Genomic DNA, 26,367 nt, shown 5'->3' with positions numbered 1-26,367 from the left:
AGAGGTTTTAAGTTTTGATATACAACTACTTAACAAGTTAAAGAGTTTTCCTTGAAAATTGCTAAAAGCCTATCGCTATACAGCAGCCATCTCGTGCCTAATAAAAACCGATGTCTAAAAACAGACGGCTCCTTTGGTCACTGGTGTTTGTGTGTGTGTGTGGGGGGGGGGGAGGGGTGGGGGTGCGTAGCAAATCATGTGAGTGCTACGTCCAAGAACCGCTTTAGCTATAAACGCCTCACGCCGGCGGCGGAGAGGATGACCCCAGTATAGTTTAACGCCACAGTCACCCTTGTACGCCTCGTCCCCTCATACGCCCCTTTAGGAAAGCGTGATATCTCTTCTGCCTTATCCATAAAGATAATTTCCACTCTGCAGTGCAGTGAACCAGTCCACAGCATTCTTTTGCAGAGGTAAGTTCAAGATACACCGTTTGTACTGTCATAACTGCACTTGTTTTATTCCTACATGGACAAGATTTAGAATAATTCCAACATATGTTGAATGGCATTATGATCATGACTTTGATCTTTCGAGGTTTGAAATCTGTAGCTACGAACAATGGTGGTCTGGGGTTTTCCCCAGCAGCGCGGCACCATTGTAATACTATAGGAAAACTTTATCTCTGCAGTTATTCAGAGTTGAAGTGTGATTTTCGCGTGGTCACATGATGTACTTGCTTTACTGGGGTGGTTTCCTCTAGGTGTGAAACTATAGATATTAATTTTTCCCGAATCAATCTTGTAGCTAAGTAGGCCTACGGCAGTCGTTCGGTACTTCGGGGAATAGTTTCATGCACACTGATCGTACATGCATACTGACATCTCTTGACAAGGTACTAGTATAGCAGTTTCAACTTTCGAAGTAAGCCTACAGCACGCAAGACTGTTAGTTAATCCGTTCAGCCTGTATAGTAAAACACAGAAGGGAAAGAGACATACAAAATATATGCAGTAGATGAGTCAATTTAAGCCTCTGGAGCCTAGAGATAAGAAAGGTTGCTACTACTTTTGTTTGGTCGCTATAGTGTTAAGAATTTGCAAAAATGTTCCGGAATTGTCTGTGTATAATGTAGGGCCTATACGTTACAGTCAAAATGTTTAAAAAAAAGATAATAATAAATTCATGTGTACTGTATGCGAATCTTTTGGGTACATAATCTGTTCGACTTACCATTTCTTATGTCAAAAGATGTGAATTAAACAACCATAATTTATCATGCTATGACATAATAAAAAAGATATATTGAATGATTTCTTAAAAAGTCGTTTGTAGATCTGATATACCTTTCCTGAGAATCGAAGGGACAACCACGGCCGGCGGAACCGTGGGGGCCGTGGAAGATCGGGCTCCCACACTTTTTGTGCATCATATAACGAAGGAATACATAAGGTGTCATCACTTTGGGCCCCACACTTTTTTTTTAACCCGGAAGTACGTAAGTGGCACTAAATAGAAATAGACAGAGATCTTGAAGTATGAGCGCGGTAAGGTTTTATTTCCACTGAAGACCTTTATTTCATTTTATTTATTTATTTATTTATTTTTTGCTTGTGAACTGAAAAACCCGGAAATGAAAGGGGAGAGATGAACTGAGAACCTTTTGCTTGTCAGCTGAAGAAACCCGGAAATTGAAGGGGAGAGATGAGCTGAGTACCTCTTTTTTAATTATCATTATTGGTTTTTTGTTTGTTTGTTTTTTTGTTTGTTTTTTTGTTTTTTTTTTTTTGCTTGTTAACTCATGAAACCAGGAAGTGGGCCCCACACTTTTGAAAACGCTCCGCCGGCCCTGACAATGTCTAACTGTCAGTATGATTCTTGAAAAATATATTCAGATAGTGCTTGCTTTCAGTATTGTTATAATTATTTACACTCAACAATTAACCTGTGACATGGAAGTGTCTAGCAACATTTCGTACTTTATAATTAATTCCTTATTCATTCTTGACAACAACAGAACATCATGATTATTATAGCACCCCCCCCCCGAAAAAGTAAGTAAGGTTATCACATATCTAGTTTACAACCTATACCCTCAATAGTGGCTGATCCAGAGGGAGCGCAACCGGCGCATACCCCCCCCCCTTTATTTTTCGTTAAAAACAAAAGAAATAAAAAGAAAAAAATGAAATGAAACCCGGAAGTGGCGCCAGAAATATTAGTCACGCCCCCCCCCCCCCCCCCCCCCCCCCCTTTACAGAATTCCTGGATCCGCCCCTGCTCAATACATCATTTCGAAGAACGAGAATGGGTGTACGACGCCGGTCTCTACACAGAAGTGTGACCGATATAGGCCCTACATGTTGGTGATCATTATTAGCTTATGACCCGGCCATCCTGTAATGCGAGCTTCATGGTGAAATAAAACCGTGAAAATCTCCAATGCAGCCTTATCGCATACATTATTGCTCGGACAGGATTCCACTAGTAGTTGAAATGCCTAGAAATGTCTGTTCATGATTACAGGACGGTACATTGATGTCGTATAGGCCTATATTGTACCCCACGTATAGTGCAAGAACACTTTTGTACAGGGCTTATAGTGTATCTGGCTTTAGTTTTGTAAACAGAGGATCTGGCGTTCGAATCCTGCCCGCTGCTTTAGCCTATATTAATAACATATGTCCCTCATGACCAAAATGTATAAGCCGGTACTTAACCTGGCAATGCTTGGGTAAGAATAATAACATGAGTGACATGGTCCTCTAACCTGGCAGTGTATGGGGACAGCATTATCAACGCTATAGAGTACATTATGGTCAAGGCTGTGATATCATCAACTACATTACAGGTTGAGGTTACAACATGGCGGACAAGCAAGGCCCGTATGCGACAGGCGGCGCACCCTTTCCCGGTGGTGCACCGGCCCCTACTAATTACTACAGCGGGCAGGGCCAGGCTGGGCACGCCGTGGGGCCCGGTCAGACGGTCAACCACTCTCCTCCATCTTACGTGATCACAGCTGGGAGGCATCCAGTTACCACGGTAACGCAGCAGGAGACCAATCAGGAGCAAGGTGCTGATGACGTCGAAGACATCTACAGTATGAAACCACATGTCAATGTGAGTTTGGGTCCCCCCCCCCCCCCCCCCTTGCTACTAATGTATGTAGTTAGTAACTTACTCTTGTTATTGCTCATGTTGTTGTTTATCATCGCGCTATTTGTTGCATTTTTCCTATGAAAACCTGAAAACAAACCAGGGGCCCGTTGCATAAAAGTTACAATTATGGTAACTTTGCCATCCAATGGTAACTTCCATGGAATTCTTGATTTTGATTGGCTGTTGAGTATTGTTGCCACGGTAGTTACCGTTGGATGGCAAAGTTGCCATAATAGTAACTTATATGCAACGGGCCCCAGGACTAAACAAAACAATACAGTAATACAATGCGGCAAAGGGGGGGGGGGGGGGGGCGTATAGCCGAATCTCTTATTTTAGCGATTAGCGCACTATGACTGACATATTCACGATCTTGTTCGTTCTGCTAATGAGAAACGTTGGGTTTCGCTATGATTGGACATATATGTCCTGTAAGGTATTATGTATTATATATATATATATATATATATATATACACATATATATATATATATATATATATATATATATATATAATTTTTTATTATTGCTATATCAAAATAAACACTCTTTCCGTTGCAAACCCTGAAATCTAGCAATAAATGAGGTAAATTTTCAGGTGACGGAAAATGTGTGTATTGTAAAAATAAAATGCTGGTGGTGTTAACAGCATGATATAGATTTCTTGAGTTTTGTTCCCCTACTGATGTTGACGATGATGATATAATTATATACACACATTATATATATATATATATATATATATATATATATATATATGTATATATAAATATATAATACCAAAACGGTATATATCCAGATATATCAATTTCAGAAATTTGAAATTAAAGCTGTTGAGAGAACGAAGAAAATGATAGAGATACGCTTCACATTTTTAGGTGATCCGAGTATCCTCTCGGATCACCTTCTGTATCTGTACGGATTCTTTGTTGGTGGTTCTTCTTCTTCTTCTTCTTTCTTTTATTTCTGGACAAAATTTGTGTATCGATTAGCTCAGAAATTGTTCTTCCTATCAATTTCAAACTTTTAACATATATGTATCATGTCCCAAAGACGACGGGTCTAATAAAATCATAGTGATCAGTCGACCGTGACGTGACTATGACGTCATTATATGAAAACACATTCTCAATCATATCTCATCAATGGAATAGAATTTTTCAATGAAATTTACGTCACATACATTTCAAGTTATGCGCATTTTACTCATATTCTCAAAATTCATATTTTCTCTTAAAACGTGCGCGTACGCGCGCGTTGAAATATTTGTATGCTCAAATCGAGCTCAATTTTTTTTTTGCACACGTTTCAGACCATTTGGAGCATTTTTTGAAAAATTGAAAAAAAATTGGACGGACGCGTACGCGCGCATATACGCACGCACAGCTCATATGCAAGAGAAATTTCCCGTTTTTTCACACTTATCGGCTGCCTAAAATGTCAAGAAATATTTCTACCAAGTTTCAAGTCAATCCGACTCAATATGACGTCATACGGGCCCGTCAAAGTTGAAATTCCGCGCGCGCGTCAATGGCGATATACAGTGCAACTATGCCAAAAAAATGCCAATTTTAAATCCGATTTTACTCGTCAGGATGGATGGTGACCCCCCCCCCCCCCATTTTCTTTACATATTCTGAAAGCTGATGAGTTGTACATGTTATTTCATGGGTTGGCGATGCTGGAAAAATGATTAAAAGATATCATATCTCTTAATGAAATAAAAAGAGTAAATTTTCAAAATGACGTCATCTAATTTCAAGTTCACTCGAGCGTATCTCACTTATCCTTTGCCAATTTTCACCCAGATTTCAGTATGTTATAGCTTATTAAATGTTCTTTCATTATTGTGATAACAACATTTTGATTGGATGACGGCATCACCTCGTAAAAATGGATTGAAAGTAATCTTGTCAAATTTGACCAGTTTACGTGTTATCTCTATGGGAGTGCAGTTTTTCTGGAAATGAAAATTGACATGACTATCTTTATCGAACATTAACTCCCTTATGCTTCGGTGAATTTCTCCCAGATTTTAATGTGTTGTAGCTGAGACTTTGGGCTATCGTAATAAGCCCTCCATTTTTTCATTTGATGTCGGAATCATGTCCAAAAACTTGGTTGAAATTAAAGCTTATCTTCGATGTATTGAGATATTCCTTTCTTTTTGCAACTTTCTTTGCAATAACTCAAGAAAAACAAGCTCTATAAGCATAATATTTTGCACATGTTTAGTTCATGTCACGTACATTATTTCATAAAATAACAACTACTTGGTCAGACACCATCTTGGGTATGTAAATTAGGGTCAAAGGTCATAAATGTTTTATCTTGTATCTTGGTGAATACAAGTCTTATCTTTCCCATATTTCGCACACGTAAAGACCATGTTACAAGAATCATTAAACAAAAATAACCACTTTTTGCTCAGATGCCATCTTGTCTGTGCAAAGTGGGGTCAAAGGTCATATGTACTTTTTTCCTCTATCTTCGTTATGACGTGTTATCTCTAGGGGAGGGAATTTTTCTAGATGTGAAAATTGACATGGTTGTCTTTATCGCAAACTAGCTCACTTACCCTTCAGTGAATTTCTCCCAGATTTTAATATGTTGTAGCTGAGAGTTTGGGCTATCATAATGTGCAATTCGGTTCTTCATACAACGTCGGCATCATGTCAAAAAACTTGGTTGAAATTAAAGCTTATCTTCAATGTTTTGTGATATTTTTTTTTCTGAAACTTTCTTTGCAATAACTCAAGAAAAACAGCCTTTATCACCCCCATATTTTGCACATGTTTAGTTCATGTCACGTACATCATTTCATAAAATAACAACTACTTGATCGGACACCATCTTGGGTAGGTAAATTAGGGTCAAAGTTCATAAATGTTTTATCTTGTATCTTGGTGAATACATGTCCTGTCTTTCCCATATTTTGCACACGCAAAGAGCATGTTACAATACTCACTTCACTAAATAACCACTTTTTGCTCAGATGCCATCTTGGGTGTGCAAAGTGGGGTTAAAGGTCAAATATACTTCATTCTGTATCTTCGTTAGTGGATACGGAATTCGGTACCAAAGATGGCAAGTCTGAATTCCTTTTCTAAACGAGAATCCAAACATCACACGGCCAATGTCTCCTCGACACAAATGAAACCGGTATGGTCATGCCTATTGGGATCAGGACTCAAATCATTGATTTTCAAAGAGATCGGATCACCTAATTTGTCAGTGTTGACAAATTCCGGTTCTAGTTCTTGTTATTATTATTTTTTTGCATTCACGCTCTTCATAATAAAGCACAAGTAATGTTTATCAAGATATTCTTGGTTGATTTGTTTATCAGGTGACATATGAAGACACATTCAAAGAATCTGAGACTGCCGCTGGGTTCCCCTTCATGAAATCAGTCAACAAAAATATCTACAAATGGACGCACGTAAGTTGATGATCATTATCATACCTCCGTTGACTATTAAAGGATCGGCACTCGTACGCGATATTTTTTTCAATAATTAACCCCACATGTTATAAGCAAATTTATATTTTCTCTTTCTATCGTGCTCACATAATATCAAGACACCCAACAAAACCTATGTGTGTGTGAGTGTATCTGTGTGTGTGGACTTTGTTCTTCACTCTTTTGACCTTTTTGATATCTGAACGACAGACATATTGATCTGAATATCTGCAGTTTTCTCTTCAGCTGGTGATAGCCAATTTTGTCATAAAAATGATGTGACAGAATATACTTCTTTAGTTATTGCAATTTTTTCTTGAGAATGTCCAAGTTCAAGAGCATGACGTTTCATCGTCCCCATTCTATAAATGTTTAAAGGGCTGATATAGTTTTGGTTGAGACCTAACTTCAGGTTTATAATATTTTTGGGCGAGATAATGAGTAACTTCTTATGAAATATGAAAGAACATGTATTCCAAGAGGAATTCAACGTTTATTTGATGAAGATTGTTTATGAAATGGCTGAGATACCCAAAACAGAGCAATAGTAATGAATTGTGGGACTCGCATTTTATTACTATCGCTTTGTTTTACTTTGTTTTTGAATGTCTCAGCCATTCCAAAGCCGATTTTCATCAAATAAACATTGAATTCCTCTTAGAATGCCATGCTCTGCACCATTTCATAAGTGGTTTCTTGGTATCTCGCAAAAGTTTAAATCCAAATCCTCAGCTCCACCAATACTGTACCATCCCTTTAATTACATTTTGTTTCTTCTCAGGAACTTTGATTATAGAAAGTAAACTACTGGAAGTCGTATGAAAGTAGAGGCTTGCTTCCTGAACGATATAAATTACCATTATTAGCCTCCTCTGATATCATTTTTACAGCGATGTTTAACTATGATTGCTTAGACGACTAATAACGCCATGGCTAAGAGAGAGATGGGGGGGGGGGGGGATGTAGACCTACCCTTGTCTTTAACGCTTGAAACATTAAGATCCTCGAATCATTGTCCCAACCTAGTATGTTTATGTTATAGAATTAAAGTTGCTTCTAGATTTAACGTTATAAAGTACGTCCAGCATATTTCAAAGTATAAGCCAGTAGTGACGTAATGGCTAAGAGAGAGAGAGAGAGAGAGAGAGAGAGAGAGGGAGACCTATCCCACTAACATGTCATATTCAAGAAAGGCGTGACATTATGTTCAAGACTGGTTTTTCCTAATCCAAACCTGTGTCATTCCTGAATGCAGTTTGCTTTGTACGCCTCTCTGACGCTGATCATTGGCCCCATCATCTCCTTCGTATGGGCCGTCATCTTCGCTCTCCTCCACATCTGCATCATCTGGTTCGTTCAGCCGTGCATCAAGGCCTACTTCACCATGTTCCGAATCAGCAGCATGCTGCTCGAAGCCTCGGTGCGACTCTTCTTCGATCCGATCTTCCGGTCCATGTCCCTCATGTTGTCAGGCATCAGGGGCCGATTTCAGGTGGCCGAATCGGACATCAACGTGACGATGAAGACGGGCCAGATCCAGAACGTGTGATCGCCCCAGTAAAGTGAAGTTTGATTTAGTGTAGGTTGTCTGTAATTAACGAAATAAACTACAACAACCTTTACAAACAACAACAAACAAACTTTAGAGCTCTCAATGAAAGTCTTCAAATGACATATTTGAGTGACATAAAAAGGAAGACGAAAACTTTACATCAGTGTGTCCTTTCTACACCAAATTGATCTAAAGTCGAGATTTTGTTGTAGTGATCATAAAAAACAGAAACAAAAATCTATGATGACATATTGATGTTGTGATCAGTCATGGTTAAGATGACTTGTCCAAAGCGAAAGAAGACCGACCTTGTATATTTATTGAATAGTTTTGTTAATTTTCAAAGTACGTGTACTTTCAAAGTACCATCTGCTACTGTTTCCGATTCGTAGAATCCTCGACTGTTGTGTGTATGCATGCGAGTGTGTTTACTCTCCCTTTATCTACAAAACATACTTGACTACAATATCGAGACATTTTCTCGCAAGCAGGGAACTATAAAACGTACATTACATAGTTTTTTATAGTTGGGACAAAAAGAGCGACAACCGTGTTTGTAATTTAGATTTTAGTTTCAAGGTCGGCATCGAGGGCAAATCAAACTGGTATCCACATCAGCTGGTTATCTTTCTTTTCAATGTATGACTTTATTTTGCTGCCAATGTTGATCACGTGCATTGTTTTTACCCATGTAGTACGTTAGTTTCATAATGAACACAGAACTTTTGGAGTGATGTGTATGAATGCAATTTAAGTCCGAGTCATTGTAATTAACACAAAATTGTCGAGGATCGTATCATTTAATTACCTGACCACATGTCCGCCTGCTTGTTCCATTTAGTTAAGTTCGTAATGTTTAAAATACAACATATGTAGTTCAATGTCCTATATTTACTAAGTATATGGTGGTTCCTTCTTAACAGTATAGGGGAACATAATACGTACAAAATGTATCGAATAAAAGTATGCGTGTAACTCTTCAATATCAGCATTACTCTGTACTTTTATGTTTACATCCAATGTTAAAGACCCAAGCGTGGCGCAGATTTACAATGATTTGCAAGAGGCTAGTTAGGGTGAGTGTTGTATTAGTTCACACAAGGGAAGTGATTATGTATTCCACTCATTATTTTTAACTACACTCATTATTTTTAACTACATGTATACATAAAAATGCACTTTATATTGTAAAAATAATGAGTATGTTGAATCCTGAAACTTCACAGAACTTCGCTTTTCGTACGATTTCAGCGTTTACTCTCAACCCTTATTCCTTTTTTTTTGTGCTTCTGAAATGTCAGACGCTATAGTAGCAGCGAAATATTGTTAAACAATGTTTCTTTGTTTTCGTATTACAACACAGTCATGAACCGCATTATTATGCATAGTATGCATGTCAAATCTGCACTTTATAACAGTTCATGCTTTACTGCTCACTGTTCCATAGATAGGTAAAATGCATTCCAAGTGCATAGCTAGCCCTCACGCATGCATGCAACTAGAATTCACCGCGGATGTAGAATGAAACTTAAGATATTTTTTTTTCCTAACTATGCATTAATGTTTACATCAGTACACTTCATAGATATCATCGCATGCGGGTGCTGTACAAAAAAGTGCACTGTAATGTAGTACAGATATGCCACTTATAGAGATAACTATACGTACCGTGCCTCAGGCTATGAAACTAATATACAAACAATAATGAGAATTCATCTTGAGAAAACGTACTGTAAAATTGGTCTTTGGCTGGAGCACAGATGGTGATTGGTGAATAAACTCGTGGTCATAATAAGGGTAGAAGCATGTGTTGTGAGATGTTTCCAGTTTACTATAATTGCATTCGTTTGAAAGATTATAAGTTGAATGATCAATAAAGTTTCAAAAAACATATTTCATTTTCATGATGTAAATAAAGAAATCGTGTTACATGAGGTAGCTACTGCGGGCTCACAGTCTCATATCAGTGTTTTTATTCTTGTTTTATTAAGCATGATCTCGTTTTCGCACCAATATCAACAAACTCACGTACAATACTACACTCACACAAAATGCAGACAGTACAAATATGTACAACAAACCAGAAGTCTATAAATGTGTCTACCTTGTGAATGTTGGATGGTCTACTTATAGGAGAATCACGTGACTAGTGCTTCAAGCCGGTAGACTCAGAGAATACAAACTGCTTCCCGACTCAACCCAATATTTGGCGATGATCATATTATTTGCACAACGTTGGTCGTTGTTGGTCATGCACTTCGCATCAACTGGGACCATTGTAAAAAAAATCTCAAATCAAACATGCGACTCATGAGAGATGACATCCTAAATATTCGCACACATACGTCATGACATAGGCCTTATACACAGTACCAGGGACATGTATTAGAATAACATATCCACGTATAGGCCCGAATTCATTTGAAAAGTTCATATGATAGCAAATCTTACAGAATGGCAATTATTATGGCAACGACAGGAATTCAGCGTCCTTAATTTGTTGTTTTAATGGGAAGTTGTCATTCCAGCAAAAGTTGCTATCCTAACATCCTTTATGAAATGGGACCCTGGGCCCTGTTTTATGAAAAGATAAAATCGATTTTATATTCCCTTAACACACAGGCTGGCATATACTTATCATAGAAATCAACTTTATAATCAAATTCAACTCTTCATAAAACAGGGCCCTGCATGGTTTGATTGTCGTCATCAGTAAACATTAATCCACTTACCACCCACCCACCGATCCGGCCAACCTTCCCAAAGCGTATCAGGACAAGTGTGTTTGACTTTATGTTTATTAAAAACAAAATTGTAGATTCATATCCTACCAAACAATCGAATGAATTTCATTTGCCATTGTCTTGGACAATTTTTACGAAATCTCTATTCTCTTTTACCGGACATAAATTCTGGAATTCTCCTTATAGTAGCATGAGAGAAGCTCAAAGTGTCCATACTTTTACTTTTAAATCAAAGAGATTTTGTTATTAACTCTAATATCACTAGGGATTTGTATTTTGGAAAACCGCAAATTCATTTCCTTGTTTGATAGTTATTAATCTTTTTGTTCATTTCATATTACACAATCATGTGATACAGTGTATCAGGCATATCTCGGTAAGTCTGGTTTCATGTGCTTTGGCATTGATCCTTGACCTCAAACACCTTCAGGGGCGGATCCAGGAATTCCCTAAAGGGGGGGGGGGACAATATTCCTGGTGCTACTTCCGGGTATCATCTCATTACTTTAACAACAAATAAAGAGGGGGCGCGTGCCCGGTGGCCCCCCCCCCCCCCCCTCTGAATCCGCCAATGCTCATTTGTCCCCTTTCCCTGTTCTTTTCTTCCTGCTCCCCCCTTTCTTTGTCCTCTTTGACCTCCTCCTGTTTATTCTGTCATGTAGCCACTTTGTTTCTCTCTGTCTGTGTGATTGTGTGCGTGTGATTTGTTTTATGTTCCCCTGTTTCTGAGGCGATTTGTCTCATTGTTTCATTTGACCATAATCATGGATTACTGTTCATAGGGGGACCGCATTCTACAAACTAGGCTTTTAGCCGTTCCCTCCATTTCCAACATCTTTTCGTTGATACGATTTAGTTGCAGTTTGAGTAGGCATTTCCTTAAGATGGAGTCCCATTATTGTTTGCGTATGATTTTGTAACGTGAAGCACGGTTCTACGCATATCTCTATAAATGACACATAATAGTGTACTGCAGTAGTGAACTATGTTATGCAGTGCATAATCTTTATGGAATGTAATGACACAAACTAATGCATAATTAGGCAAACTAAATATTCAAGTTTCATTCTACACCTGCGGAGAAATTTAATTCCGTGAGGGCTATAGTTTTGCATCTGGGATGCATTTTTACCTACCTAAATCTTACCTACCTAAACACTAAAGCATGAATCACAAAAAGTTAAAAGCCCAATTTTCATCTCCACCAATACTGTACCATCCCTTTAAGCTAAGTTTTGTTTTATTGTTTAAAAAAATGACCTGCATAGATATCACTTGAATATGCAAAAGTCATATTGTACTCCAAATTTTGATATAATTATGAACATTTCATTCAATTTGTCGGAAATGAAATAGAATGAGAAATGAAATGAAATGAAATTACCCCCCCCCCCCCCACAACACTCCGGCTAAATACCGGTTAGTGACAGGATTAGAGTAAAGATCAGGGCTAGGGTCAGGCTTAGGGTCAGAATTTAGGTTATGGTTAAGATTAGGTTCAGGATTAGGATAAGGTTTAGGGTCAGGTGAAGGGTCTGGTGTCTGGGGTTATTGTCCATCCACAGGGCTTAATATTATCCATACCAGTCTATTATGCGACGTATGGTTTTAATCATAATGTCATTTCTTTGGTTGCCCGTCAATAGATGGCGCAACATACTAATTATGAAGGGACTCTTAAATCTGCAGAGATCTGATTATCTGGCAGCCGACGAATTAAAGTTGACTAGCTAGTACCACATCGGCCAGCAGATCCTGCCAATTACTTTGTCGGGCAACGATTCCAACCAAAGAATGAAACACCAAGGAATGGCTTAAAGCATAATAATAATTGTCATTCATATTCACCCAAATAATGTGTCGACTGAGTGAGTGCAGAAATATTAGTAGAACACATCATTGAAAGTTTATAGCAAAATACAACAATCCGTTCAAAAGTTATGAATTTTTAAAGTTTATTTGCTGGATTAGAAGACTAAGAAGAATGTCTGCGAGAAGAAGAAGAATTAGTTCCCGCCACCTTTTTCGGGTTCGAAAAGGCAATTAAGAAGGTACGATCCGAGATCTCGTCTATTCGGGACCAAGGAGATGATGATACGTGTTCATCGCACGGTGAGTGCTTCTGTCTGAGTACCATGGTAATACCTTGAACGACGTTGATTACTCAGTCATCAAGCCTATAGTCAGGGGGGGGGGGGGTCGTTCACGGACAGAAGGTGCTACCCTACAGCTCCCCAGTGTCCAAAACACTTCGAAAATGGACCCCAAATGGCGCACATACAGACATACGGCACATCAAATCTACCGGCGGCGTCACCGTCACCCTCGTCCGCCTGGAGGGATCCTAATCCTCATACGCCCCTTTAGGGCTCACACCGGTGAATAATTCCCCATAGAGACGTGTGTTAAAATTCAAAATGATAAGAAAAAATCTTTAAAATAGTTGGGAGAAATGAGGTTGGTGTTTCATCTTCACTAACCTGAAACAAGTAATGTATACCCTTTCATCCATCAAATTTCAAATTGAGGTTCTTCAGCTCAAACTATGAACAAGGGTTCGCAAAGCCAGATTACGAGTTCTTTTTATTAAAAACAAAAAATCACATTAGTTTCTCTACATGCACCCAATCAAATATAGTCCCTTCAAATTCCATGAGAAAAGCTTTCATCTTCCAAACAAAATGCAGCTTGTAGAAGAATTTACACTCAATATCTGCAGCTTGTCTGTTTTTGCCGAACAGTTTACTGCCTTTTCTGATTTTTGATATTTTTGTTAATTTTTTCTTCATTTATTTTAGTATCTTTGGTACGATCATGTGATGCGGTCAGGGATATTCCATTATAGGTGTGAGCCTTTTAAATCGGTGTCTCTTCTACTTCCACTTCTCTAGTTCTACTTTCCCTACTGCTAATTTTCACTCTGCGACGTAATCAAACGATTTCCGCGCAGTGCACAGTCCACAGTTTTCCTTTGCTGAAGTTGCCTGCACAAAGGTAAGTCCCGCAATTTTCACTGTTTACATTGTCATAACTGTATTTTCATACTTTGCTACTGTATAGATATTTTTATTAATGCCTACACTGGAAGAGCTTTATAAATCATTTCAAAACTTGTGAGATAGCAATCTCATTTTATGCTCATCATTTTGATGCAAGAGTTACGAATAATGGCCATTTTTGGATTCCCCCGGAATAAAAAGGAAAATAGGTTCTCTGCAATGTTTAGATTCTGGATGGAAATATGATGTTTTGGCATCTCCTTATTTGGCATCTCCTTTACATGAACACAAACACTGATTATTCGGAGCTTACAGCCAAACAAGCTTGCTTTTATGTACAGTTCTAGACATTATGTATTTCAGTTTGTACAACTCGAACCCTAATGTCCATTTCGACCAGTACCAGTTATATTATGTATGTATATCTTTTTCTTCGTTTATTATTTACAAGGTACAATAATCATTTTGTGCCATCGTGAATTCTTTATGTAACATTTATGAGAAGTATGAAATAAACTGAAACTGATGTTTTCGCTAAACTGCATGGAATAATATCATGGTTTCCTCTGAAGTGTTTATCTTTTGTGGGCCTGCAGCATTTAGGGAATAGTTTTGTAGGGGGTGGGCCGAAATGTGGGGGATGAGAGAGAGATGGAGAAGGCAGGATTGATGTGAAGACGGTGTGTGTGGGTATGTGTGTCTATGAAGGAGACATGGTTATACGGCACGTGGGTTCGGGTGGGAGGTCGTGCAGTCAATAAAGACAAGCACTCGACAGGAGTCCTGTGAACAGCAAGCAGAGAGGTCTTTTATTGACTCATAATATAGTCATAACACAATTACAGCTCCTAAAATGCACTTTAGGAGAACCCATGAAACACTATGTGCACATCATCAAATCCGCACATGTTTAACACCAAAACAACTCATTCATAATAACACACAGATACCAAGTGAGTTTTCTTGTCTCTGTAGCTATAAAAATCCACAATGGGGTATCAACAATAATCTTATATCTAATGAAAGCATCTGCCATCAACAGCTGAGTGTGGCCTAGAAACTCATTATGTTATTTCACTAGACACAACTGTTTTACATAACTCAGTATCAATGATTCACACAAACTGATCGAATTAACATATGCATACAGTACCAGAAAGGAGGCGCAATATTAAGATACGTCCCAACATTACTACTTAGTCCTTCAAAACCTCCCACATTAAGGATCGAACTGCATACAATGTATTGTGAGAATTATCACATGACATAAGAAGTATATGATACGTCAGACATATGATTATGGTACCATATCCAAATGTACCCTGGCTTAATCCAATAATTATTATATTTACGCAACTAAAACAATTGGAATCCTTAAAAGAAAGAATGTCTCATCTGGGACACCTCTATCAAACTCCTTCTTTACCATAGCCTCTACATAACACAAATGTTACCATCGATACTAAGTACACACACCTCTAACCCGCTCATTGTAGCCTATAATTAAGCGAGATAATTAATTCACATCACTTCTTACACTGGAACCCTCCTACTACAAAGGTTATGCTGTAGCACTATAACTGCAACCTATACAACCATCACAAATCATTAAGGAATGCAATACAAAGGTTCCCTCTATTAATTAAAACCTCGGCTGAATTACTGTACAACCCTTAATGAACAACATTGTGCCTTTACTACGCTGCACATCTCTTCTGATCAACTTTGATTCCTATCATCTCTTTCACCTTAAACACATTACAAATGTTGCAACATTGTACCTATAATGTGCCTACGCTACACATCTCCCTGGTTAAACTTCAATCCTCCTCAACTCTATCACCATAAATGCATTACCAAAATGTAGTATAGGTAAATAGCTTCCATCAAAAACCAGCATCTTATCACACTATTATAGGCGCCCCATACTACACAGCACCATGTAATACGAGAGTACACAGATCACGCTAAACGCCCTATACTGTTACACAGCGCTACATAATACACTGTTCGATACCGTAATTGGTCACGTACACAAACCTACGCAGGCCTGCAGCCCTTGCATTGTACTACATGTACTGCACTACGAATACATTGTGCGTACAAGACTACGGCAGCCGCAATTAACTACATACGCCCGTACACACAACACACGTCCGTAGACCGACTTAACACAGGTACGTACATACATAGGTTACCGTGCATTCAGTGCCACTGAACAAAACCACCATCAACCAGAGACAAATGGAATGGCTTCATGTAAATTATGACAAACACTCTCACTCCACATAATATGCCTGTTTGGTCCCTGAAACTCTTCATAACAATTACCAATAATGATAATACAGCACCATAACATCTAAGCACTGAAATTCTTGTGTAATTTGCGACATTCTCATTTCCATCAACTCACCTGTGAACAGCAAGCAGAGAGGTGCCTGCCACATGGGGGCGCCCCTCCGTTGCTGATGTCTCTGCATAATTAGCACATCCCCACAGTTTCATGCACGGTGAGTGTACAGACATAATTTTCCTCATATCGAGATAGCAGTGCATGTATTAACATTATTTTATACAAGGCCTACAGCAGTGGATAGCACGTGACTGTGAGGTAATTCTCCCCGACTGTGTAGCAAAACACCGGAAGGGGAACCAACATGCATTAAGTTGGTCATATTTCAGTGGAAGTGACTCTCAGTGAATTGATATACATGTGCGGTGCCAATCTTTTCATTGAGTGCTTGAACACGATGTCGTTTACCACTCTGTGTGCTTTGAGAAACAATTTGCACAGGAAACCTCATAGCGTTGTACACACTGTCCAAAGGTCTTGGCACAGATTGGGTTAATTTTGGCACAGTCTACATGGTCTATACATGCACACTGTTTAACACGAGTCATGTGCGTGCAGAGTATTATAGGTTGAATTTTATAAAAATCTATGATGACTATCTAACTGTTTAAGCGTAGAGAAAATGAAAGGCGCTGTTACTAAGCTTCGGTTTGGTCATATCGCGAATGTGCAAATATTCTACAATAATAGAGTATAGTCAAAAATTGCATAGGATTGCCTTAGTTAGTTTTGTTTAACGTCTCGGGTTTTAGATTTGCAAACAGCAGGTCTGGGGTTCGAATCCTGTTTGCTAGAGCTAGACGTATATAAAAGAATACAATATAGGCATGTATGTGACTGTTCTCCGTTATCCAGGTAAAGTATCACATGAACTATATCGGTAAATCTAGTCAACTGGACTTATTTGTAATTTGGAGTAGCGACGTAATGTTCACGTCCTCTCCGGGACGCTTCATCAGGCCGACTGATCTTTGGCGGCGCTTTCCGAAATTCCCCGACCCTGTTACTGGTTACGGGTCAATAACCAATTGCCAAATTACTAGATTTACCGATATAGTTCATGTAATACAATGTAGGCTTATCTGGCAATGCTGGAGAGAGCATTATCAGTACTGAAGAGTCTTACCTGGCCATAGTTCAATACTATTATAATTTACAGATGGGTTGACAACATGGCAGACACACAAGGCCCATATTTAGTTACTGATGCGTCAGGCGCATGTTGTTATGGCGCGCCCAAATGCCCGGTGATGCGGCCCGAATAATCTTATACCGCGGTCAGGGCCATGCAGGCTGGGCATGACGTCAGGGTCCAGTCAGCTAGTCAGTGCTTGGGTATAATTGATGATGGTAAATGACTCTTTAGGAGAGTCTTACCATGCCATAAGACTTTGATATTATCATCCTGTCACATAAGCGACCTTTTTTTTATATTTTAATTATTTATTCTGCTACGTTGACTCACACACATTCAGATCGAAACAGATCATATAGAGTTAAAGGGAACGCAAACCCAAAGAGCAATGTTGATTGAGTAAAAGGATTAACATTAGTAGAACACATCAGTGAAAGTTTGAGGAAAATCGGACGATCGATGCAAAAGTTATGAATTGTTAAAGTTTTGGTGTTGGAACCGCTGGATGAGGAGACTACTAGAGGTTATGACGTATGAGTGGACAACAATATATACATTATAAAGAAAATATAAAACGAATTCCACAAAAAGTTACCTTTCTAGCAAAATGAAAGAGTACTTGACAAACCGCTTTCAGAAAGCAGGGGGAATAATTGCTACCCCTAACATAAATATTATGTCAGTATCAAGTTGATGTAATGTGTAATTTTCATGAAAAATGAATTCTCATTAAATTCCCTTTATATTTTCCTTTTATTATTGTAGTCCACTCATACGTCCGAACCTCTAGTAGTCTCCTTACCCAGCAGTTCCAACACCAAAACTGTAAAAATTCATAACTTTTGCATCGATTGCCCGATCTTCCTCAAACTTTCACTAATGTGTTTTACTAATGCTACTGCTTTCACTCAACCCACATTGCTCTTTGGGTTCACGTTCCCTTTAAATCAACATGATCGAGCTTTGATTGTATTTACAACTTTGGATTTTGGTATAAACAAATATTAAAACAAGAGATTCACAAAGATGTAAATGAACACGTAACATTTAGCTTTTAGGATCTCCGGGTTCCAGTTTTGATCCCCCCCCCCCCCCCCCGAGCAGTTGGTGCAGCGCTGGCGTTGCTGCTCTCAATAGTAGACCCTTTAGACAGTAGATTAGACACTCAACTAGCGACGTTCCCCATACCGGCAGTCCCCAGCCTTGAAAATAGTCCCGCTGGCCGACGTCGAGTGAAGCTGGATTATGAATGACTGAAACTCGAATAGATATACGTCATGATTGTGCTAACTAAAATGCTTCTCAATTTTGTGTTACCTACCGTGGGTACTTATACGGCTACACACCCTAGCACAATCAATAACATAAGGGCCAGACAAAAGTGTGCAATAAAGATTCGCTATACAAAACAAACTATTCCTACTCGCTATATGACGACTTGCCTAGCCCCCTAAAACTAGTTATAATCGTGAATATCATTAACCTAATAAAACCTCACCTCACAAAGTCTACACTTCATTTTGTGGCTTCTTATTTTACGAAGAAATATATTCCTTTCCTGACACATCCCCTTGCAGGTGGGGTGACAACATGGCGAACAAACAAGGCCCACAATATGGCGCGGTCCAACATTCTCCTGCAACGCACGTGATCACACGGACGGTTCCAGTTACCACGGTAACGCAGCAGGAGTCCAATCAGGAACAAGCAGCCAATGATAACGAGGACATTTACAAAATGAAACCACACGTGAATGTGAGTTTTTGTATATATATATATATATATATATATATATATATATGTATATATATATATATATATATATATATATAATCATATATATATACATGTGTATATATATTGATACCCTGCTGTTGTACATCTTGTCATTGTTGTTAATCAACGCTTTTCCTTTTTTTCTCATGAAATAAAGCTACAATCTGACAACAAACCAGAACAGGAGGGGATAAACAATAATATTCCTTCCCAGGCTGATTGGAACACTAAATATAGGGCCTACAGATAATATCCACGATCTTGTTCTTCCTGCAAACTATGATAAGCTGTGCTTCGCTCAGGTTGGATAAAGGTTTCGAAGATGTTCATATGTATATATTTTATATATATCATATAATTTGTATATATATATATATATATATATGCATATATATACATGGTTTTATTTAGTTACATTGTCCACGATTGGACGGCAAAATACAAGCCTGGCTTTTCAGTACTTCACGTCCATTTCCTGCAACTTTAATTTTAATTCATATTTTCATCTATTAAAAGTGATACGTGATATGTTGTTAACTACACGTATTTTTCTTCGATAATATATTTCATTTATATTGTCTTTTGGTGTTTTGCATTGTTGGAAATTAAATAAATGAAAAAAGAATGAAAATATATTATATTGTTATTCATGATGTCAGGGAACCCTACAAAAATCAGCAATATTTGAAATAATTTCATACACTTTTTACGACGGAAATGATGTAAAGCAACTCATAAGGGGAATGTGTAGTCTTCCTAATTATAAAAAGAGTTAAGGTGGACAAATGGAAATTCACACATTAACTTTATGTGACATTAAATATGACAGTCCAAATATAACTTAGTCGGACAATAAAGAGTAAAACATTACGAGTTCAACGGTAAAATTTTGATCGAAATCGGATGAAAAATAAGGAAGTTATAACATTTTGAATTTTTGCTAATTTTTTGAGGAAATAGTTCTTGAACGATAAAGTTATGAATATGCAAATATAAAAGTGAACTTATCATCTCCTCATTCAAACGCAATTATGCCCCAGGCTCAAATCCCAATATATGTATCTACTATTCTGAAGTTATTTAACCAGGAATAACATCATGTATCAGACTTTAATGACAGAAACATTGAATTTTCGTCATTTGTTGTACACAATCAATGGAAAATTGTGAGGGTATGACATGGTAAGCTCACTCATTTGCATGTAATTATTCATATCCATGACGCAAATCTCTCGTTTGAAGAGGCTACACCCCCGTAAATAATGCCAGTGTATATCTTGGCAATCAATGACTTAAAAACCAAAGATATAAAACACCTGTTTCTTGACCCTGGCCTAATCTAAGCATCAGTCATCGCCGCAGCGCCACAGGGGGGGGGGGGGGGGGGGGGGGGGGCACTGCGAGAGGAGGAGATTGTTTTGGTTTTGGCATGGGCTATGTAGCTCCATGGTGCGTGTGTATGTACGTGTGTGTACGTGTGCATTACACATTGTCAGCACCGGCAAACTGGGAATGCTCTCCTTCTTATTCCTGTATTTTCGTTATTTACGGGTCAATTTTTTTTCGTTCGAAATGTAAAATGGATGACCATAGAATTTCTCAATAGAATATAAAATTGAAAACTTTAGAAAGGATAGAGAAAATTGAGTTCACTTTGAATGGTCTGCCACAGGCAGATATCCTTATCATGCTCTTACGTAATACGACAGCTGCTGGAGTCATTAAACCCTGGCTTGGCCTCCAGGTTTGTCACGCCTGAGCAGAAAGTTAATTTGCAATGGACAAATACTTCGACTCCCAACTCCCAAACGAAAAATCTTTAGCGAGGTATAGCACCCCATCAGCTTCGTGGAAGTGGGGTCTCGCCTCAAACGAGGGATTGACGGCATGTCCACTCTACAAGAACTGTTAAGCATAAATTAGCAAGACTTCAAAATTTCATAACTTCCTTATTTTTCATCCGATTTCGGTCAAATTTTTTTACCGTTGAAATTGAGAAATTGAGGATTTTATACTCTTTTTTATCAGACTAACTTATTTTTTGGACTGGATTTCATTTTTAAATAGTCATACATGGAATTGATTAATGACTTGAGATGCAGCATACAATAAACATGGACACATACATAAACACCCGCATAATTTAGTACTCTGTTAAGATATATATACGTTTATATGTTTATATATATACATGTATAAACATGTATATATATAAATATATATATATAACACATATATATATATATATATATATATGTTGTTTATATATATATATATATATATATATATATATATATATACATACATACATATATATATCATCATCATCATCATTATGTTACCACACCTTTCTGGCAAGCATGTCTGGACTTTTTTTTTTAATCAGGTGACATATGAAGACACTTTCAAAGAGTCTGAGACGGCCGCTGGGTTCCCCTTCATGAAATCAGTCAACAAAAATATCTACAGATGGACGCACGTAAGTTGATGATTATCATTACTCCGTTGACTATTAACAGATAGGCGTTCGTAAGCGAGTTTTTTCTTTTCTTTTTCAGTTAACCCCACACGACAGAAAGAAAGTTTCATTTTCTCCTTCTAGCTTTGTTCACAAATACCGCGATACTAAAAAAAAAAGATAAATAAATAGAAAAAGACTTTTGCGTCATGTGCTGATGTTGTTCTCCACTCTTTTGACAATTTGTTTGTCTGAACGGCAAATAGTAATGCTGATCAGAATCTATGCAGCTCTTTCCGGTGATTACCAGTATCTATATGAAAATGACGTGACCAATGCTTTCTTTAGTTATCATTTTTTTAAGTGACGTTGTTTTTATTCAAGAATATGACATGGTGATACATTTCACCATGTAAACCTAATCCCTTAACTTTTTTCTGATATTCCATCCTGAAACTTCAATGAGAGAAATTCAAAGAATGGAAGTTGAATCGAAATCTACCGATTACTAGACTGTGAAATCCAAAGCAAATCAAAAACAAAATAAAACACACACACACAAAATTATAATCACTTTCTGTCTCCGAAGGACTATAGGCGTTGATGATAACTTACCTTGCCTATATTACACGTCAAAACTGCCGCATAACCAACTCAGGCAAGGGGTGTTTGAACCAGGAGCTTTCTGACTGGTAGAAAATCAACAAGACTCTTCATCTATATTGGTATTAGTTATATTGCAGTACATAGCAATGTAGGATTAGATGATAATGGTATGCACCTTTTACATCGGTTATAAGAGATTATAAAGATTATATGAGGTGAAATGGTTTGCTATCTTTATGACTCTGAAAACATCGATTTTCTGGAATCACAGCTCCATACTGACATTGGAATTCTTTGCAGAATTAAGAATTTTGAAGTAATTTATCATTGATTATCTTTTTTTTTATTCATGTTTGCGTGTACATTATTAATTTTCATGAGAGAAGGGTCTTTTTCTGAGAATTTTTATCATTAAAGTCATGTCTGACAGCGGCATTTATAAAAACAAAAAGTCCCGGGTTCTTAGTTCGTGAGACACGTGGCTCATTGTCATAATAGTAATATAGGTCACAGGCAGGCGTGTCACATCGTCGTACATTTTGCTGGTCAGGTGATCTCACCTTCCAAACTTCGTTAAGTTTCTTTTTCATTCTGCAATATGGAAGTAGCTTGTCGTTATTATTATTATTGCCATAATATTCTAAATCGACTTGACGTTTTGTTGTATAATTTAGAAATACAAAAGACGTTTGTCATTATACATGATTACACAGGCGAGTAGTAACATCATGGCTAAGAAAGAGAGGGAGGGAGGGTAGGAGGGAGAGGAGCTGTCCTGTAACAGTTTGGCATATCATTTTTAAGGGAGGCTTATTCTTTGACATTGATTTCGAGACTGAGTTTTTTTTATCCAAAATTGTGTCATTCCTGGATGCAGTTTGCCTTGTACGCCACTCTGACGATGATCATCGGCCCTCTCATCTCCTTCCTATGGGGCGTCATCTTCGCTCTCCTCCACATCGTCATCATCTGGTTCATCCAGCCGTGCATCAAGACCTACTTCACCATGTTCAGAATCAGCAGCATGCTGCTCGAAGTCTCGGTGCGACTGCTTATGGATCCGATCTTCAGGTCCATGTCGCTCATATTGTCGGGCATTAGGGGCCGATTTCAGGTGGCCGACTCAGACATCAACGTGACGATTAAGACGGGCCAGATCCAGAACCTGTGATCGCCTCAGTGAAGTGAAATTTCATATACTGTAGCGTATACACAGGTTAACTATATTAATCAAACAAACAACAACAACCGCTATGAACAACAACAACTACAACATACAGACTTTACATCTTTTAGTGAAAATCTTCAAACGATATGTTTGAGTGGCATAAAAGGAGGAAGAACACGAAGAAGACGTATAATATTATGATCATTCCTGGTTATGATGATTTTTGTCTGAAAAGAGTGATCTTCACAGTTCAATCTCCTACATTTTTTTCAATTTTAGAAAAAACCTCGACTGTTGTACGTGTGCATGTGAGTGTGTTTACTTTCCCTTTCTCAACAAAAATCCACTTTCATTCATTCATTCATGTTTTATTTTCATTAATTATGAAAATTATGAAAATTATGGTACACTAAGTATTCTTGTAACATAATGTCTTGTAACATATAACGTAACTTGAATACAATATTAGACACTATCTTGCGAAGAAGGAACTAAAACGTACATTAGTTGTGACAAAAGAGAGACAACCGTGCCTGCGATTGGGATTTCAGTCAATCAAAGGGATGGTACAGTTTCAGTTCAGATGGGGTTTGAGGTTTCCAACGTATTTTTTTTTTTTATGGTGATTTTTTGTTGTTGTCGAGAAAATGAGAAACCTCTTATGAAAAGAGCGTATAATTCTAAGAGGAATTCAAAGTTTATTTGAAGAAAATTGGTTTTGAAATGGTTGAAATATCCAAAACAAAGCTATCCAAAGGACCCACCTTTTATTAGGATCGCTTTGTTTCACTTTGTTTTTGGATATTTCAGCCATTTCAAAACAGATTTTCATCAAACAGACTTTGAATTCCTCTCAGAATTGTAGGCTTCGTTAACATTTCACAAAGTCATTTCAAAATATCTCGTAAAAAATTCCCACATCAGCCAATACTTTACCATTCTTTTTAAGACCGGAATCGAGAGCAAATTAAACTGGTAACCACATGAGATACTTTCTTTCATTGTGTATCGGAACTTCGTATTTAGCTGCCAGTGTTGATCACGATACCCATGCAGCACATTAGTTTCATGATGAACACAAAACTTTGGAGTGATCTGTATCAGTGCAATTTAAAGTTGAGTCATTGCAATTAACATTATATTGTTGAGAATTGCAATATAATTAATTGTCTGACCTCATGTCCGACTGCTTGTTCGATTATGCTGATAATTTACGTTCGTAATGTTCGTGTTTACATGTCCTGTTAAAGTAATCATGATATCTTATTAAGTGTAGGGGCAGCATACATACAACATGTATGTAATAAAAGTATGCGTACAACTCTTCAATATCAGCATTAATCCGTACTTTTTTGTTCGCAACCATGTCTAAGACGAAAGCATGGTGCAGATAATAATGATTAGCAGGAGGTTAGGATGGGCGACTATAATTGTATTAGTTCACACTAATAAGCGCACATCGCCTTGAAATGAACTATGTATATGTTTGGCACGTTCATTATTTTTCCAATACGTAAGAATGCATTGTATATTGTAAAAAGAAACTAAATACAGCTGAAATAATGAGTATGTTAAATCTTCAAATTTCAGAGATCGTCGTTTTTCGGGACATTTGCATTTATTCCCAACCCTATTTTCACAGCTTCTGAAATACCAGTCTCTCTATAGTAGCAGCTCAGGTATGTCAAACTCGAAAATTGTCAAATAGTGCTTCTCTATCTTTGTATTAGCACACATGGAGTCGTGCACAATACTTTTACGCATGTGCATGTATGTCAAATCTTCAGCTCATACTTTAGTGTTTGGGTAGGTATAAGACTTATATGTAAGTAAAATGCATTTCAGATGCAAAGCTAGCCTTTACGGCATTAAAATCCACCGCGGGTGTAGACAGCATGAAACTTGGATATTTGTTTTGCCTAATTATGCATTAAGTGTCATTACATTACATTTATGCACTGTATACCATAGTTCACTGTACTGCAGTAGGCGTACATTATGATGTGTTATACAACACCTCAGAATGATGTCGAATTGTGATTGGCCAAGAACATGTCACATGACATTCAATAGAAAATACCTACCAAACTCATTGAGAGTGACAGCCATACAATAGGCCCCTGGCATGGGCCTATTGCACGGCTCGAAGGTACTATAGCACGGCTTCGTGGGGGGCTACTAATGCATGGCCGCTCACAGAGTTCTGTGGCTCACAGCAGCAAAGCGTCAGCAAACTACATTGTACGTGCTGGCCGGCTGCGCTGCGATGCGCTGCCGGTAAACAGACCAGTCGCGGCGGAGTACTGCAACGTTAACGTGTACGCGCAGCTACTTTGCCTAGCTAGTTGCATGTATTGCGGCCTACCTACTGCTGTGTTTTTAGTTTTGATTCTGATCTGCTACGTGGACCACAGTGATCCCAAAATCAAGACTTCATTTTAAGTTGAGAAACCGTAATTTGATTATTTGTCTGTGTTTTTATACAAAATCATTTTCGGAAATAGAGGAAGTCTAGACCTACTACTAGATTTACCGACATCTCAGGTAAACTCGATCTAACGTTAGCGTAGAATGGGTATAGACCCTGCGGAGTTTGTGATTCCTGTGACTGTGTGGTCGAATCATGACGAGTGTTTGAAAGCAGTACACAGGGTGGTTTACAATTCTCGGCCTAATTGTTACATTTATTTTTGGGCCTTCCTGAGTTAGCGGTCACTAATTTAGTACTGTGATTGTGGACAAGGTGTTGTATAAAACGAATAATTTATGATTTTGTTCGTGCATTGGGGCACGTAATACCGCACTCGGCGCGAGATTCGCCACTGGTCTATTCAACGCGGCGCTACGCGCCTTGTTGAATAGACCAGTGGCTTATCTCGCGCCTCGTGCGATATTCGTGCCCTATGCACTCACAACTCATAAATTATTCGTATATTATTTAAAGAGATGTGCGTATAACTGCGCTTCAGGCTACAAAATCATACGCAAACAATAATGGGACTTAATCTGGA

At 38.1% G+C, this 26,367-nt stretch overlaps 2 protein-coding genes across 2 annotated transcripts; both read left to right on the top strand.

Annotated features, from left to right (window-relative positions):
* The first annotated feature begins 276 nt into the window (after nucleotides 1–276).
* On the top strand, nucleotides 277–9,631 carry LOC139736296 (caveolin-3-like). Its single transcript, XM_071647026.1, has 4 exons — nucleotides 277–413; nucleotides 2,792–3,063; nucleotides 6,452–6,544; nucleotides 7,821–9,631. Exons 2-4 carry the CDS (start codon nucleotides 2,806–2,808, stop codon nucleotides 8,112–8,114), a joined length of 645 nt encoding a protein of 214 aa, XP_071503127.1. The 5' UTR covers nucleotides 277–413; nucleotides 2,792–2,805; the 3' UTR covers nucleotides 8,115–9,631.
* Nucleotides 9,632–13,800: 4,169 nt separating this feature from the next.
* On the top strand, nucleotides 13,801–23,643 carry LOC139736295 (caveolin-1-like). The gene is made up of 4 exons (XM_071647025.1): nucleotides 13,801–13,855; nucleotides 18,926–19,103; nucleotides 21,511–21,603; nucleotides 23,066–23,643. Exons 2-4 carry the CDS (start codon nucleotides 18,939–18,941, stop codon nucleotides 23,357–23,359), a joined length of 552 nt encoding a protein of 183 aa, XP_071503126.1. The 5' UTR covers nucleotides 13,801–13,855; nucleotides 18,926–18,938; the 3' UTR covers nucleotides 23,360–23,643.
* The last annotated feature ends 2,724 nt before the right edge of the window (nucleotides 23,644–26,367 follow it).

Source organism: Diadema antillarum, unplaced genomic scaffold, assembly GCF_040938485.1.
Source record: "Diadema antillarum isolate AM-2024a unplaced genomic scaffold, OU_Dant_1.0 seq00000635_RagTag, whole genome shotgun sequence".
NCBI classification, from domain to species: Eukaryota; Metazoa; Echinodermata; class Echinoidea; order Diadematoida; family Diadematidae; genus Diadema; species Diadema antillarum.
The sequence above is the reverse complement of the archived record's forward strand: the minus strand, read 5'-3'. Positions and strand labels throughout refer to the sequence as shown.

What these genes read in the sequence shown, in the direction of transcription:
- LOC139736296 (XM_071647026.1), top strand. Translation starts at nt 2,806, where the DNA reads ATGGCGGACAAGCAAGGCCCGTATGCGACAGGCGGCGCACCCTTTCCC. An exon ending in GTATGAAACCACATGTCAAT is followed by an intron (nt 3,064 to 6,451) that starts GTGAGTTTGGGT and finishes TTTGTTTATCAG; the next exon opens with GTGACATATGAAGACACATT. An exon ending in ATATCTACAAATGGACGCAC is followed by an intron (nt 6,545 to 7,820) that starts GTAAGTTGATGA and finishes TCCTGAATGCAG; the next exon opens with TTTGCTTTGTACGCCTCTCT.
- LOC139736295 (XM_071647025.1), top strand. Translation starts at nt 18,939, where the DNA reads ATGGCGAACAAACAAGGCCCACAATATGGCGCGGTCCAACATTCTCCT. An exon ending in AAATGAAACCACACGTGAAT is followed by an intron (nt 19,104 to 21,510) that starts GTGAGTTTTTGT and finishes TTTTTTAATCAG; the next exon opens with GTGACATATGAAGACACTTT. An exon ending in ATATCTACAGATGGACGCAC is followed by an intron (nt 21,604 to 23,065) that starts GTAAGTTGATGA and finishes TCCTGGATGCAG; the next exon opens with TTTGCCTTGTACGCCACTCT.